This window comes from Geotrypetes seraphini, chromosome 7, assembly GCF_902459505.1.
Source record: "Geotrypetes seraphini chromosome 7, aGeoSer1.1, whole genome shotgun sequence".
NCBI classification, from domain to species: Eukaryota; Metazoa; Chordata; class Amphibia; order Gymnophiona; family Dermophiidae; genus Geotrypetes; species Geotrypetes seraphini.
In genome coordinates, this window is record NC_047090.1 from 136638930 (window position 1) to 136657017 (window position 18088).

Genomic DNA, 18088 nt, shown 5'->3' on the forward strand with positions numbered 1-18088 from the left:
GCGGCTTCAGAAAGATCAGTGTCTCGAGGTCCAGTTTACCTAGAAGAACCAGGTCACTTTGGTTTTATGGCATGGCTCTTTACTCCTTAAGTCATTGCCACGCTCTTCAGAGCTAAGGAGCCGTTGACAGTCTCTGCTTATGCAAAGGCTTGAGAGACCTTACAGCACTGGTGCAGCTTGAAAGAGGTGGATCTTCTCCATGTTCCAGTTTCAGAGGTCCTGGCTTTCCTGTAGGAAGGGCTTGAAAAAGGTGTAGCAGTAACCTCTCAAAGTATGGGTGGCAGGGCTCTTGTTTCAGGGTCAAGAAGTGGAAAGCATCCTTATCTGCCCAGTCAGATGTTATCCATTTTTTGAGGGGGGCCCTTAGACTCGGGATCCTGATGAGAAGACCTTTCCTGTCCTGGGGAACTTAGCAAGGTCCCTTATGAGCTTCTCAGAGGGCCATCTCTGCTGGATCTCTCATTCAAGACAGTCTTCCTTGTGGCAATTGCTTCTGCTAGGAGATTTTCAAGGTTGCAGGCCAAGCTCCAGAAATCTGCAGGCTGGGTAGAACAGCTCCCTAAGGGATTAACCTGCCAGCTGCAGACCCAAAAGTCTTGTCTTTAAGCAGGCAGAAGTCTGAAGAACAGGAACTCTTACAGTACAGCATATCGTTCCTTTATCTAATGGAAAAGATATTGTCAAGGTAAGAACCTAATCAGTTATGTACTTCATACCAAGAAATGATGAGTTTCATATTCAATGCTACAAAAATCTGCATTATCTAAGTAGATTTTCTTCTACACTAGCTCTGAACATATTGTCTGCAGCCCACTTTCCTATGCTGCAGTTATAAATCTTATCACTTCTTAACCATTCACGTTAGATTTTTATTATTTTGCTTTAAATCTTTAAGTAATTTTCTTCTGTTTGGTCTTAGCCAATTGGTTTTCCTTGTTTGCCAATTGATTGAAGTTTCAAAAAATATTTTTCTCGCATCAGGGCACATCTCTATGCCAAGCTGTTGCTGTGGGAACTGTAGTTATTCTTCTCTATGCTTCAAGAGCTTGCTACAATCTAGTGGTGGTTGTTACTTCACCAGGAAACAAACCTAGTCCATTTAACTATGGTTGGGATACTGTTCCTGATAGGGTAAGTGTGTGTTATTTTCTTTAACTGTATTTGAATGAACTTTAACAAGAGCACTACAGAATTTTACTTCCTTAGCATCTTATCAGACAGTCAGACCAATGAGTTGTCTGTATCGAAAGATGAAGACAGAATAATATTTAGTTCTCAAGTGATTTGCCCCTTTAAAGCACAGAATGTTCAGTATTAGTCTCCCAAGCAGATGAATGATAAGTTAATAACCCTTCTCCTGACCTAGGCCTAGATTCTCAAACTTCTGTTAAAATCAGACAGGTTCCCCCCCCCAACCCCACAACAGCAGTGCCAACACTTCTAAGTAAAATCGGGCAGGGGGAGGGAGTGTTTTCCCTCCCCCCACACCCGCCTCAGAGTTTTTTTTTAAATTACCTTTTAATCTAGTGCGCTGACATTCTGCACACATTTTGTCATAGCAGTTTTGTCCTCGTGTAATTGTCCCACGCGCTTTCGTCTTTGAACCTGTTTCCAACAGTGGCCAACCTAGGTTCAAAGTACCTGGCTAGATTTCTCTCGCTCTTCCTTTTCACTTATCTAGTCAACTTTCTATCTCCTCATCCCCTAAGTCATTTTCCATCCTCCCTATTCCTTTTAATCTTCTCCCCACTACATTTCTACCCTCTACCCACAATTCTCCTCTCGCTCATCTTCTAGACAATCCTCCCATGAACTCTCCCATATGGATCCACCATTTTTAGCATCTCTTATTTGTCCTGTACTCTACCTTTGAAACCCAGCATTTCATCCCTCTTTCTCTCTTCCCCTAAGTCCATCTCTCCCTCCCTTTCCCCTTTTGGCCTTAAATCCATCTCCCCTCTGCCAATCTCTGTCCATCCTGTCCATTTTTACCTCCCATCTGATCTCTCCCCGTCCTTCATTCACCTCCTCTGCCCTCCCCAAATCCATCTTTCCCTTTCCAGCCCCAACCGTGATGTCTTCCTGTCTTCCACCCCCGTTGCCCTTCCCCAGGTCCAATATCTTTCTACACCTCCCCTAAAATGTCTTGAGGGGAGGCGTCTTTCTAGGACTCCCTGCATTACTTAATTCTCCCACCCACCAGGCTCCAATCTCTGGTATCTTCTGCCTCCTTTATGAAACACCCAGACATCTACCATTAACTTGTTGTGTTAAAAACCTGCCAGGCAGCAGTGATTCACAAAGCTGCCTTGCTGCCAACCTCAGCGTCTTTCTCTTCACTGTAGCCCACCCTAGCAGAAACAGGAAATGTCAGAGGGCAGGCTGCAGTGAAGAGGTATCAGGCTGGAGGCAGGGCAACCCTATGAATTGCTGCTGCCCAGCAGATTTTAAAACAAGTTAAAGGTAGAAGTGGTATGGCGGCAGTGAGGGGAGGAGGGAATGGAAATGGAACAAAAAATGCTAGTCGTGGGGATGGGTGGAAGGGAGTAGATGCTAGGAAAGGGGGTACAATAGTGTGTGCAAACCAGCAGGTAGGCTGGCGGGAGCAAAGATGCTGCTCTCACGAGAGTACTGCCTGAGGCAGCCGCCTCAGTTGGCCTCATTATAGGGCAGCCCCCGACTACCATGATGAAAACATTGCTTGACAAAAACCAGCTTTAAACAAATACAGGTGTGGTGTACTGTATCACTCAAGGTGCATTACTCAGCCTGATCAACTTCTGACACATCAATCTCTGGAGAGGTACAGGCATTCAGCTCCAGAATGATAGTACTGTATCTGTAAAAGATGGTGATGGTGTTAGTGGTCGAGGCTGGTAAGTATCGCATCAACCTCTGGTGTGCAAGTCTCGCAACTTGATGAGAACTCCTCGGCCTTGTCTGCTTGGCTTTCCTTAAGTCCTTAAGTGTCTCTGTGTAAGAGGCAAATGCAGAGCTTGTCAGACACTTGAATTTTAGACTTCAGCATGGGATCACATTCCTCCATGTCACTGAACAGTTTTTCCAACCATTGATGCCCATCCTGGCATGCAGTTTAGATTCTTTAAGTGCGCAAGAAATTTTGAGCTCTGTAGACCCATAAGAGGCTTGCATTTGAAATCACCCTTAGCATTGGCACACAGCATCAGGGTTGTGTGATCTTTAAATGCTTTGAATATTGGGACTTTTGCTGCCATTTTCATTATCTATTTTCAGTCTGCTTTGTGAAACAAGCCATTCTCATCCACATTGAATGCTACCTCCTGGCACATGTTTTCTTCAATTATACTTTACAGGTATGTGTTAAAATTCCTCAGCAGCTTTGTAAGCTGAACCAGCATTCTCCAAAGGCTGGCTTTTTTTATTTTTTTTCCACATATCGCTTCATTTTAAATGCACTATCCAACCTAAACTCGCAGAAAAGGGGTTCCACATTTTCCTGCCCCTGTGTGATGTGTTGTAAATGTCTCTGGCTTTCATCTGACAACAATGCTGTCCACTGAGTTGTTTGTTTTTTTTGCTCATTCGCCATTTGCACTATCCACAAACTTTAGCTGCTTCATAAGAACATAAGAATTGCTGCTGCTGGGTCAGACCAGTGGTCCATCGCACCCACCAAGATCAGCCCTACCTGTGTTTGTTCTGGTTCAGCAGGAACTTGTCCAACTTGTCTTGAATCCCTGGAGGGTGTTTTCCCTTAACAGACTCCAGAAGAGCATTCCAGTTCTCTATCACTCTGGGTGAAGAACTTAGGTTTGTACAGAATCTGTCCCCTTAATTTTTAGAGAGTGCCCTCTCGTTCTCTCTTCCTTGGAGAGGGTGAACAACCTGTCTAAGTCTATTCCCTTCATTATCTTGAATGTTTCGATCATGCCCCTCTCAGTCTCCTTTTCAAGGGAGAATAGGCCCAGCTTCCCTACTCTCACTGTATGGCAACTCCTCCAACCCCTTAACCATTTTAGTCGCTCTTCTCTGGACCCTTTCGAGTAGTACCATGTCCTTCATGTACGGCGACCAATGCTGGATGCAGTTTTCCAAGTGAGGATGTACCACGACCCGGTACAGCAGCAAGATAACCTTCTCTGATCTGTTTGTGATCCCCCTTCGTAATCATTCCTAGCATTCTGTTCGCCCTTTTCGCCGCCATTGACTGATCATGAACTACAGATGTTTTGGAACTTTTTTGATGGAGCGTTGCAAACTGACAGACATATCTTCCTCTTTGTTGGATGAATCTGATTGTGGATTAATTCACATTAAACTCATGGCTAACGGCAGAAACAGACTTGCCAGAATGAAACCAGTCTAAGACATATTTTGGCACTCAAACTTGACATACTACTTTCTCTTTGGAGCTGTACCTCCAGATGTCTGCAACTCACTCTTGATGCTTAATGGCCATTTCTGGAAACAAAGCCAAAACTGGAAGTGAAAACTTTTTTTCCTAAGGTTAGAGGTTGCAAATATGTGAACACATGGCACAAATAGCAGTCGCAATGCATGCAACTGCAGAAGTAAAACCGGGAATGTGCAAATAACGAGAACAGACTGCATTGAATTGGGACTGCACAAGTTCCTATTAAGGCATATCACAATTGTGTTCTTTCTCAACCTACTAGCTTTGTAGTAGTAGATTTAGGTATGAATCTTTTTCAGGTAATATTGGTGAGGTTAAAATATTCTAAAATAGCAATTTTATTGGGGGAGGTGGAGAAGGGATGGAAGGGACAACTAGGAGTTCTCCTTTAAAAATATAAATATATATATATATTTTTTTTTAAGAGAACTCCTAGTTGTCCCTTCCATCCCTTCTCCCCCTCCCCCAATAAAATTGCTATTTTAGAATATTTTAACCTCACCAATATTATATATATTATAATAGTAGGGGACATATGATCTAAAAATGTTCTAAAAATGTCAGCCATACAGAAACTGGCACAAACGTTCTATCTTAAGGAGATTTAAAACTAAACAAAATCATTCCTTTGTCCCCATATCTTTTTGTTCTCCCATTACAGTAACAGCCTTCAGCTGGGGGGTACACTACCAGGCTTTCTGCAGAACATTATCACTCTAGAACTAGATGTTTGCATAATGAGACTTCCTCCTTGGGGGATTTGAGTGCTGCCTCTAGTCTACAACATACCTAGCTGACTTGGAGTGGAAGGCAGATTTTATCAACTTAAATTGGCATGTTTATTTTGAAGGTGTGAAACACATGGATAAATGAGCCAGTTGATTAATGTCAGCAATTTATTTATAAAGCGCTATCGGACACATGCAGTTTTGTACATTTAAACACATGAAGTCCTGCCTGATAGAATTAGTCCTAGTCTCCTGAAGAATTTTAAGAGCTGTGGGACAGGAAGCTATATCCTGTAGTGGGAAACTATTTAAAAGATAGAAAATCATTGTAAGATTAAATAGCCAATTCTCTCAATGGAGGATGATGAATAGCAGAATACCACAGGGATCTGTCCCAGGATAGGTGCTCAATACACTTTTATAAATGATCTAGAAATTCTACCTTTCCAGGTCCTCCTATAAATCAAACAAGAGGCATTATGATTAACTTATGTCTAGATTGCAGCCTTGAGTATTGTGTTCAATTCTGTGCCTTCTCTAATTCCACTGAGAAGTGGCAACAAGGGTGACCAGTGTTTAAGACATGGAGCTCCTCATAAGAAGGCTAGCAAGGTTAGGGCTCTTCAGCTTAGAAAATAGCTGGTTTGAGTGGAGGAGAGCCTAAAATCTTGAGTGGGATAGGTAAACACAAATTTAAGATTATGGAATGTTCCCTAGTCTTTGTACTTTTTTGAAAGAATAAAGTAATTTAAAACAGTATTTTCACTCGGTGCATAGTTAAGCTTTGGAACTCGGAGCAAGTAGTAAAAGCAGTTAATGTAGTGGTAAAGTTTGGATAAATTCCTGGAACAAAAGTCCATAACCGTTAAGATAGAATTGGAGGAAAGCTACTGCTTATGCCTGAGACTAGGTACAGAATCTTGCTACTTTATGGGATTCTGCTAGCTAATTGACCTGGATTGGTCAGTTTAGAAACACTTTAGTCTGGCCCAGTAAATCTAATCTTCAGATTATATACCGGATCATCTCCCTAAGGAGCTCGACTCAGTTTACAGTTCATTAAAAGAAGAGTAACAAACTAATAGACTGAAATAAAAATGCTATTAGTTAAAATTAGATGGATGGTACAGGTTAAGAGGAAAGAGTACTAAATTACTTACTTTACTGTATCAGCTGAAAATCTTGGATGACTATTGTGAAAAACTAGGTTTTTAAACTTTTTCAGAATTGATTTAATTGACCTAAAAGCCTTGGAGTCTAGAAGTCCATTCCAAATTACCACCAGTTTGAATATGATAGATTTATTAAGCTTCCCAGTACATTTAACTCCTTTCAAAGCAACTATGTTATGTTCTTATGTTCAATATTAGTGAGATACTAGTCCTACCCTAGAAGACTAAAAAAATAGAATCAAACTAAACCTTAGGTTTATATACCGCATCATCTCCACAATCGTAGAGCTCGGCACGGTTTACAGGAGTTGAGAGAGAAAGGAACTCCATGGAGGTTAATGTGTATAGAAAAAGGGCATAGAGAAAGGGAGATTGGGGGCTTACGATGCCAAAGAAGGGTAAGTATTACATTTTTGAAAACAGCCAGGTTTTCAGATGTTTGCAGAAGAGTTGGAGAGAGCTCAGGGTCCGGAGGGGGGAGGTAAGGTTGTTCCAGAGTTCAGTGAGTCTGAAGGGGTAAACTAAACTAAATGGGAATCAATTGTCCCATGAGATACCCAGAACTTTTTCTCTGGGAAATGGTCTAAAACATCGACTCCAATTTAGAGATCTGAAACAGCAGCAGTGATTTCATTTGTTAAATTTGGTTAGTTGCCTATTGTATCATTTGTTCATTGATTACAAATATGTAACCGTCTCCTTTTAATTTTTGTACTCTAGGGAAACGTGGAGAAAATCAGTGGCCAGGAATATGTGGTATTTGGAGTTGTTCTATTTTTCTGGGAGCTTTTGCCAACTAGTTTAATTGTGGCTTTCTTCCGGGCACAGAGGCTGAATCAGAATCTGGTAAGAGTATGGCTTGGGTATCTGTACATTAGCAACTTTACTTGCATAACATAGGCAGTCTAGACTCTGCTGGCTGCTACAAATCCTCCACTTTTTTGCATTCCCCTCAATAGCTAAGCCAATTATATAATGGTAATCAAAGACTGTACTTTGATTGCTTTGCTAAGAAGTCAAATACCTGCACCAAGATAAAGCTATACTACCTCCTCCTCCACTAGGACAAAGTAGGTATATGCCATGTCCCAGCCAAGACACCTTGCAATAGGCATATCTTTTTAAAGAATAAAGTGCAAAACTGGAAATACTGCAGATAGCGACCACTACACCCAACTGTTATCTTTCCTTTCTCCCCTATCCCCCCTCCAAATAGAATAATTTTTTTTTCTCCAAGGACAAGCAGATATGAGATTCTCACATGTGAGTGACATCATCCACAGAACCTAGTATACATTGTCAGTGCAGGGTCACTTTAAATTTTTAGGCAGTGCCTATACCATGCACGTGCTAGTGCCTTCCCGCGTGAATGTCAGCTCATGTTTTACACAGAGCTGAGAAACAGTCTTCAGTGCATCAGACTTTTTTGGGTTTGTTTTTTGTGCCTTCTGATCATTTTTCTTTGTCATAATTCTTTATCTTATTTCTACAGAGTTTAATTAATTTTTGTTAACTTTTCCATTTTTGGCCTTCAGGCCACTTCAAGCCCTTTTTTTCTCTCCTCAAGAGCATCATTTTACTTGCTCCTTGGGCTATTGAGCCCTTTGACTTTGCTTTAGCCGTTTTACCCTCATGTCAAAATGGGTACCAAGTGGCTTTAAAAAAAATGCTCTCTGCACGAGAACCATTTCAGGGTCTGATCTGCATAACCAGTGCATTCAGTGCTTTGGTTCTGAGCGTCAGGACACGTATGTCCTTTCATCAAAATGTAAAAAAGTAATTTCAAGCTGCAAACTTAAATATGAGAATTTTTTTTATACCACTTTGGCATCCATGTTGAGCATGGCTGGGGATTCGATCCCAGTGCTGAAACACTTGGTATGCTGACATAGATATTGGCACCAGCTGTATTGAGACTGCCTCAGGAGCAGCATCAGGCTCCACACAACAGAGACTACTCCCTCTTCATCGAGGCCTATAGTGTCTGATATAACACAAAGCTAAAAAACATAATTTCTTTCCCCATTCAGGCAAATCACAGGGTCCTCCCAAACATTGACTTTGATTAACAGTAAGCATCAACAACCAGAACTGTTCAACATTCTTTTTTTGGTACTGGTAGATTCTCCAGGAGGAAATCCAGGCCATGCTCAGACAAAGCTTTTGGGGATACAGCATATGTAGTCTGTTGGCATTAAAGACTACCATGCCTGCCTCAGCCCAGTCTGAAGACACGTCAAGGTGTTTATGCAGGACAAGATTGCATACTCCTGTTCAGCATCGACTATTGGGATCAATGTGGGCCTACTTAATGCACGCACCTCTGACACACATTCTCAGATTCACCTAGATGGGAGTACTTGGAGATGTCTGAATCGACTTAGTGAGGAGTTACCAGAATTTTCATCAGACAAAACATTGTATACCTTCAGATCCTTCATCACCTCCACAGCTCCACCAGAGTTTTTTACTGGGTTCATCTGCCAAATGGGGCAAATGCTGCTAATTAGAGAATGACACTGTGACAAAATTCATCACTGTCCCCGCAGATAACCGTGGGAAATAATCCCATGTCATTTTCTAGTGTGTATTTCAACCTCAGTCCTTCTACACCAGCATTCTTCAAAGCAAAGCTTGAGGGTCAGTGGTTGTGGCCATTCATACTCTGATTCTTCCCTCTATCTTTAAAGAATGACATGAAGATGGTTTCCCGCGGGTATCTGCGGGGACGGGAACGGTGATGAATTTTGTCACCTTGTCATTCTCTACTGCTAATCAGGATAGAAACAAAGGAGTCTCAATCTGAACTGTTTGAATTTCATGACTAAAGTGGAAAATGACACAATCTGATCAGCAAGACAAGACACAAATATTTAAATAGTAGCTCATTTAAATTCAAAAGTAGTTTTTGCAGGTTTTTTTAATCATTGAATTCAGTTGCCAGTTGTCTAAGATGTGTTAGGTGTGTTGTTGGGTTTGAGTTTTGTTTTGTTTTTTTACACAATGATACTGGCATTTTATAGATGCTGTTCCACCTAGTTAGAACAGCATGTTTTAATTAGGAAATGACACAGGGACAGTTTGTCTCCATGGTTGAGCTCTGTTCCCATCCCTGCCCTGCAGATGCCTGTCCCCCCATGTCATTCTCTACCCAGGATTTGATAGGTCATTGCAACACCACTCACTAGTTATGGAGTCTGCTCTTGAGCATTCATACAAGTGTTAAACTTCTGCTCCTCCAGTAAGAGGCCAGAACGTTGGACTGTCTTTTTTTTTTTATTTTTTTTTTTTTTTACACACAAGTGCATATTTCAATCTACTATGCTTATGAACTACCAATTTTACATGTCTTTCATATCCTTTACTGTAGCAATACTCTATTTTTAACATCTTCTCCAGAACAGTTAAAGCAGTTTCAACATATTACAAAGAACTTGTTTACAACTAGGAAGTTCATGGCTTGAACAACTTTCAATGCTTTCTATGTCTTCCATAGCAATTAGCCTGGCTATCTCAAAATTTCAGTACAGGAGAAACTTTCTAATGTCCCATGAAAGGACAATCTATATGGGAAAATTGAGGAAGCTGCAGATAAAATAAAGAAATATACAGATACTTTGACAACTATATCTAAGGCACAGACCCCTCAACCTTCCTCAATGTCTAGAGATACTCTTCCACTTCGACATTCTTGTTACAACATTATACGTTGTTACAATCAATCTTATTCTTCATATAGACCAGTGGTTTATAACCCTGTCCTGGAGGACCACTAGGCCAATAGCATTTTCAGGCTAGCCCTAATGAATATGCATATGAGAGATATGCATATAATGGAAGTGAGAAGCATGAAAATATGCTCCATGCATATTCATTAGGGCTAGTCTGAAAACCCAATTGGCCTGGTGGTCCTCCAGGACAGGGTTGGGAACCACTGATCTAGACCTACTACTCAATGGTCCCAATCAAGACAACAGATCATAGAAATCTCAACCTCTGTTTCAGTCCAAGCAGTACCGGTAGTCATTTTGATTCCTTTCTAGAGAGCACTGCCATAATTTTTCTGCCTCTTCCTAAAAATCTTCCCATAGAAGGCAGACTTCTCTATTTTTACCAGCATTGGTCTCTTACATCATACCAGTGAATTTGTCAGGTGGTGGCTTGAGGCTATGCCCTGCGCTTACTAAGAACACCTCCAAACCACCCATCAAGTCTTTCAACTCCTTTCAGAATATCTTTCTCCGACACTCAGCCTACTCCAGCTAAATGCAATAGAACCTGTTTCTCTTCAGGAAAGGGAATGGGGGTTCTATTCCAAATATTTCCTTATACCAAAAAAAGACCAGAAGCCTCTGTCCAATTCTAGACATCTGGGGGCTCAAATACTTGAAGTTTCGTATTTTCTCTGGGAACCCTCTACCTCTCAAGGGCAACTAGCTTTCCTCTCTAGATCTCAAGGAAGCCTATACTCTATCCTACCTGCCCACAGAAAATCTTTGATTCCGCATTGTCTCACGACACTTCAGTACAAAGTCCTACCATTTGATCTGGCTTCAGTTCCTAGAGTCTTTATGAAATGCCTCGTTGTAGCAGCAGCCATTTGCTGCTAATTAGATAACTGGTTGATCAAAGCTGCTTTGCTTCTTGCTCAGAATGCCACAACTCCACAGTTATCTTTAGCGCTACTGGTATTTACTGTAAAATACAAAACTTCACATCTGCATCGATCCCTGACACTGGAGTTCATCAGAGTACCTTTGTACATGACTCAAGGTTGAGCTTTTCTACCGCAACAGAGCCAACAATCTTATTCAACTGTCAGCATACATCCATCCTGATACACATAACGGCATGACAAATGCAAAGTCTGCTAGGCCTCATGACCTTCACAATATACATCACTCTGTTTGCATGTCTCCACCTCAGAATACCACAGTGGTCTTGAGCTACAGGGCTCTTCTCCAATCCAAGTAACCTTGCAATTCTGGCACTCCCTCCATTATTCCTTCTGACCTTACTGAGGGACTTCCTTTCAGCCTTCTCCACATCAAACTCCTTACCATAGATGCATTGCTGATAGGCTGGGGTGCTCATCTACACTGCCTCCACACTCAAGGAATATGGGCTTCTCACAAGCAAACATTGCATATAAACCTCTTCAAACTTTGAGTGATACACAACACATTCTAAGACACTCCTTTCAAGTAGTCCTCATTAAACTGTTAATATGTTCTGTCTCGACAAATGGGGGCACAGGATCTCACTCTTTGCATGAAAGCAATCCAGATTTGAACTTGGAAAATTGCTCACAGAATTCTTCTTGGAGCAGTTTTTTTGGCAGGGAAGCAAAATGTATTAGTATACAGCAGACTCCTTCAGCCTCGCAAATGGTCTTGGCAAGGCCAGATTTCCCCCCCCCCCAAATGGGGGACTCCCGACATCAATCTCTGTCCACCCCCCCACCCCAACCACAAACTGCTCTTCTGTTCTAGGCTGTATGCCCCCATTACTTAAGTCAAATGCATTCCTCATCCATTGAGGAAACCGATTCTTCTATGCATACCCTCTGTCAGGAAAACTTTGCTCCTGCATTTGCCAGGAGCAGGGCACCATGGTCCTCAGCACCATGCTAGAAACATCAACTTTGGTTCCCTCTCCTCTTAGAGCTCTCAACCCAAGGACCACTCCACTTACAGCTATCTCCATTGCTGCCGACACAAAATGACAGATCACTTCTCCAAACCAATCCTCACTTGTTAGTACTAGCAACATGGTATCTTTCACTGAACCTGTAACTACCTTCACCCTTTCTGAAGCAGACTGAAACCTTCTACTCCGTGGTGGTGGTGGTTCAAATGGGCTAGATCTTTGCTTGGTGTGCATCATTCTTTAGATCTGTTTCATATCCACTCCATCTATTCTGGACTACCTATTTCATCTCTTGGTTTGAATACTTCAGTGCTATCAGTGTTTATCTCTATTTTAGATGATAAACCTATCTGTTCATTCCTTGATATTCAGATTTATGAAAGGACTTTACCACACGAAACCCACCTGTCAAAAGCCTCCACCTGTGGCTTAGGATCTCAACAAGGTACAATCTGCTGTTATGAAGTCTTCCTTTGAGCCACTCTCAACCTGCATGCTCTCAAATTTTACTTGGAAGGTTTTCTTCATTGCCCTCATGTCTACCTGCCAGGTGAGTGAGCTTCAAGCACTAGAATCGGATCCACCCTATACAAGATTCTACCATGACAGAGTAGTTCTTCAAACTAATGCAAAGTTCCTGCTTTAAAGTCCATCTCAGAGTTCTCCTCGACTATTCTGTAGTTTTACCCATGTTCTTCCCAAAACCGCATTCCCATCCAGGTGAGGTTGTTCTGCGTAACTTGGCATGCTTTGGCATACTAGATTGACTGACTAGACTAAACCTTACAGAAGTTTTTCTAGCTTTTGATCCCACCAAACTTGGAGTTTTTTACCAAAAGAACCATCTCAACTTGGCTAGCAGACTGTATTTCATTCACTTATCCTCGAGCTGGGCTGACTCTGCACAGCCATTTAATAGCCCACAATATCCGAGCTATGGCTGCTCCAATAGTTCATTTTTGCTATACAGCTATTGGAAGATATTTGTAAGGCATACACTTGTCCTCCAATCCATACATTCAACACTTTAGAAGAGACAAGATTTGGAGAAGCAATTCTGCAAAATCTACTTCCTAGATGCTGATTTTTCCCTTTGGATTTCGCCAGGCTCACATTACATATATAAACATTTTTTTTTCTGCAGACTCATGATCCTGTCAGTTTGGGAGTCCCACTGGTAAGAATATCATATCTGCTTTTCCATGGAGAAAGCAGTTATTTACCTGTAGCAACTGGTCTCTGAAGACAGCAGGTATATATGCTCCCAACCCTCCCACCTCCTTGACTACTTAGCATGTTTTTTTACTGACTGGGATGGTCCTGTGAGCTGGTGTCAGGTGGGAAGGCACCAGCACATACATGGTATGGGCACTGACTAAAAAATTAACAGTACACTTAGTGTCCATACCAGGTTCTGTACATGTCACTTGCTACAGTTAAGTATCTTTTTTCCTACCAGTGTATCTGGCTAGATTCCCAGGTACTAGCATCACTCAGTTATTCTGCCCAAATCAAACGCCAAAGCTATATTGCACTTCTCCCTCCGTATTCGCTGTGATAGGGTATTAACAGAACTGCAAATACAGAAAAACCGCAAATAACTCATGTTCACTGTTTTCTATTAAAAACCATTGTGAATAGGGTGAAACCACGAATAACATGGTGGGAGACCTGGCCTGATTCTGAAGAAGAGGCAAAACACAGTGGTGAAAGTGCTGGGAATCAGCAATTTCTCTATACAAGTTATTTGGGGGGGAGGAGCAGCAAGCTAAAACGTGAATAATTGAAACGGCAATTGCTGAAACCACAAATACAGAGGGAGAAGTCTACTACTACAGTATTATTTCTATAGCACTACCAGAGTGCTGTACAGAGTCATGAAGGCAGATAGGGAGTCCAGTGAAGTGATTTAAGGAGAGGGGTAACATGAGTATAACAAGGTTGGTAGAAGATGAATTTTGCACAGATTGTAGGAGGAGATGCAGCACAGCGGGAGACCATTTAGAAGTAGATTGCAGTAATCTAAGCATCAGGTTATGAGTGTGGACAAGAGTCCAGGTAGGGTGCTTAGAAAGGAAAGAGCGAATTTTGGTAATGTTGTTGTAGTGCTACTACTTTATTTCTATAGCACTACCAAATGTACACAGTGCTGTACAAGTAGGAAATGCTGCATTCACACACTATTGCTTATAAGTACTGCTATGCTAGGACCAGCCAGTTGCATCCAGTAAATTAGTACAATTAACCCCAAGTACAAAAAAGTAGCTTGTGAACCCACTAGGATTGGACAAGAGAGCTGTCTTATCTACCCTTTGGCAGCCTTAGGCACGCTAATTGAATAAAGGCAGCAGTGACTGTTTCCTTCTGCCCCAGGTACGTTAGATAGATTGTGAGCTCGCCGGGACAGAGAGGAAAAAACTGCTTGAGTACCTGAATAAATGCATGTAAACCGTTCTGAGCTCACCTGGGAGAATGGTATAGAAAATCGAATGAATAAATAAATAGATTGATTTGTTGATAGGAGGAGCTCAGTGTCCTATGCCTCCTCTTTGGACTGGATTAGTAGGTGGGCGGGGCCTCTCGGAGCTCTCCTGAGCATTTATGAAGACTATAACTCTAGTATGAGTCATGCTGGAGAGGAGCAGTGCTTGATTTAGTTTTCAGTGGGAGACGCCCCTGAAGAAGGAAACGAAACAGGGCTCTGTAGGACAATCAGTTGGCACTCCTGGACAACAGACCCTCTTACTAGATGAATGTTGGTAGCTTCTCAGATAAGTCCTTGCAGATGGCAGTTAAAATTTATTGGACAAATGTGACTTCTTGATTTCTCAAGGCTCATCAATTAGTGATTTTGCACTTAGTGTGCTTTCTGAAATTCAGGAACAATGTGACTTTGCACCTGACACTTTGGGCGCTTTATCTTCAATCTTTGCACATTTGGATTTATATTTATTAGAATTTTTAATACATTAACTTTTTTTTTTTTAGCTAGTGGATGGCTTTAAATGATGTTTATGGGTAACATTGCCTGCACTCTTGGGTGCTTTAAACCTGATATGCCCTGGTGAACTTTTGACTTTCTGCCAATAAGTTCCCAAGAACTGATAGCCATCCCCAGCTATTTATTAAATCCTGGTGTATCTAACCAATATTAATCAAGTAGTGCAAACTTTGAAAGCCCACAGGTTTAAGAGTTCCAGAATTGAGAGCAGGTCTCTTCCTTCCAGTTTACATGTTGTGACCCCTCTCGTGTAGAGTAAGCTTTCTTATTTTGGATTTTACTGAGAAGGTACCTACATCATGTATACAACTTTAGGTTGTACCACAAATTAGTACAGTCAAACCTTGGTTTGTGAGTGTTTTGCAAGACGAGCAAAATATTCTCGCAAAACTTGTCTCGCAAACCGAGTGATTTGATTTGCAAGCACCCCCTCCCCCCCCTCCAAAAGCCAGCACCCCCCGCCCATAGCCCACAGGACGTGCCGGTGCCACTTGAAGATCTTCCTGCCTCTGCTGGGCTTTGAGCATACATCTGCGCATGCTCAAGGCCTAATTCTCCCTCTCACCGAGAATCTCGCTGGCCTTGGGGATGGGTGGGAACATATCAAAGTGAGTTTCCATTATTTCCTATGTGGAAACTCGCTTTGATATGAGTATTTTGGTTTACGAGCATGCTTCTGGAACGAATTATGCTCGTAAACCAAGGTTCCACTGTATATCAAATCCATGACCCTGTGCCCTTCCTAATATGAACTACCAGCAGAACCACAGAATACCCTTCCTGACACTTGACCCCCAGTCATCCATATAAAGTTAGCATTTTAGTTTCTAAAGATTTGGGGGGTTTTTGAGTTGTGTGTTTTTTGTTTTTGTTTTTTTAATACTATTTTGCAACTTTTAAAGTTTAATTTGTTTTTACTTGCTCTAGACACCTGCCGGTATGGTAAATAGTCAGAGTATTGGCTCTAGAGCATTCTTTTTTGACAATCCAAGAAGATACGATAGTGATGATGATCTACCCAGGCTGGCTGGTACAAGAGGAGAAAGAGGCAGGTATGTTAAATCTGAAAATGCTTCCTTCATTACTGAAATCACTAATAGTATTCTAAAATGATTTGTAATTATAGGTGTTAACAGTGAAGATCAAATTCTTATTTTAAGGAGATAAAACAACTTAATTTAAAGAATGATAATGCAAATAACCTATTAAACACTGTCCCTTTCTTAGACAGTTAAGGGCATAGCCACATGGGGACCCAGGCCCACCCAATAGCAGTTCAGACTTGATATCCAGCAAAGGGTAGCAAGCTGGATTCCCAGTGATCCTGAATCTCCCTCTCTCTCCTGCATGTTTTTCTGGAGTTGGTCCAGAGGAAGGTTACTAAAATGGTGCGTGGTGATCATTATAAGGCGTATGGCAGGGGTGCCCAACGCGTCGATCGCGATCGACCAGTAGCTCAGGAAGGCAACTCTAGTCGATCGCACTTGTGTTGCCGTCCTGATCTACGGGCCGATCAAGCCTTCCTCTCCAGTGTTCTCCCTAGGGCCTTTTAGCTGGGCGGTCCGCCCAGCTGTCATCTGCCGCTGCTGAACATTTAAAAAAAAAACCAAAAAAACCGGCTTGGAGATTTCAGCCCCTAGCAAACTTATGCTCCGGGCTCTAACGTGTGCGTGCCGGCTTCTCTTCTCTTCCCTCCGAAACCGGAAGTTATGTCCGGGGGTGGGGTGGGGGGGGAGAAGGGAAGCCGGCACGCACATGTTGAGAGCCCTGAAGCAAGCGTTCGCTACGGGCTAATGCGGGAGACTGGTTAGTGAAGCATTTGTTCTTGTTCCTGCCGGGTCCTGCCTACTTTCTGTTTCCGCGAAGGCAGGACCCAGCAGCATTTCCCCCAATAGGTTGATCACGATCTTGGGCTGATCAGCCTTCCTCTTCCCGATGGCAGAATTGACGTCGGGGAGAGGAATGCTGGTTGGCCGAAGCAGGGAGAGCTTGGGGCCTGTTGTTGGTGGCGTTTGGGTCCTGGTCCCCGATGGTAATGGCAGTGGCTTGGGGGAGGGCAGGGAGAAAGAAAGAAAAAGGGCAGGCAGGGATACAGAAGGAAAGAAGAGAAACAGAAAAAAATGAAAGGGAGGCAGAGAGAAAGAAAGGGCAGGGAAGAGGAAGGAAAAGTTGGGGGGAAGGAATGAGGTCTGGAGGAGAAGAAGCATACAGGCTAAAAGAAGGGAAGAAAGATTGTATGCACAGTCAGAAGAAGAAAGTGCAACCAGAGACTCATGAAATCACCAGACAAGGTAGGGAAAATGATTTTATTTTAAATTTAGTGATCAAAATGTGTCTGAATTTATATCTGCTGTCTATATTTTACACTAAGGTCCCCTTTTACTAAACCGCAATAGAGGTTTTTAGCGCAGGGAGCCTATGAGTGTCGAGAGCAGCGCTGGGCATTCAGCGCAGCTCCCTGCGCTAAAAACTGCTATCGTGGTTTAGTAAAAAGGGAGGGGGTATATTTGTCTATTTTTGTATGGTTGTTTCGATAGTGCTTAGAGTCATCTGCTTTGATCTCTTTGAAAAACCCTGGAATAGGAATGATGATTAACATTTTCTATGCATACAGTGTACTTTGTGTTTTTTTTTAATTTTATTGTTGGTAGATCATTTTGACTTGGTCATTTAAAAAGTAGCTCGCAAGCCCAAAAAGTGTGGGCACCCCTGGCGTATGGGGACAGACTTAAAGATCTCAATATGTATACTTTAGAGGAAAGGCAGGAGATGATAGATGCTTAAATACCTACATGGCATAAATGTGCATTAGTTGTCTTTCATTTGAAAGGAACCATTTGAGGCAGCATGTTTCAAAATTAGGTTAATATTAAACACCATTTGCTAAACTAGAATGATTATGTATTCCTTGCTATGGTCTATACATTTAAAGATGCTAAATTTTATGTTCCCATAATGACAATTGAAACTTCATTGACTTCAAAACAAAATATACAGTGAATTATTGAAGTTTGTAGAGAAGCTACATTTGAACTTATCAAGGTGGATTAAATATTCTGTGCATGCTACAAAATTTTGTATAGTGCTGCTGAGCCTCGCCCAGAAATCAAGAAAATTGTGCTTTTTAATATTTTAAAGGAAG

At 42.0% G+C, this 18088-nt stretch overlaps 1 protein-coding gene across 2 annotated transcripts in view; it reads left to right on the top strand.

Moving 5' to 3' along the window:
* GPR137C (G protein-coupled receptor 137C) overlaps window positions 1-18088 on the top strand; it is a 54849-nt gene that overhangs the window by 32390 nt on the left and 4371 nt on the right. Inside the window, exons 4-6 of one of the 2 annotated variants that reach the window (XM_033953016.1) lie at window positions 982-1131; window positions 7017-7142; window positions 15874-15998. In XM_033953016.1, coding sequence (XP_033808907.1) covers window positions 982-1131; window positions 7017-7142; window positions 15874-15998 — 401 coding nt within the window. The remainder of the gene's footprint in view (window positions 1-981; window positions 1132-7016; window positions 7143-15873; window positions 15999-18088) is intronic. The other variant, XM_033953017.1, reaches the window with a different exon arrangement.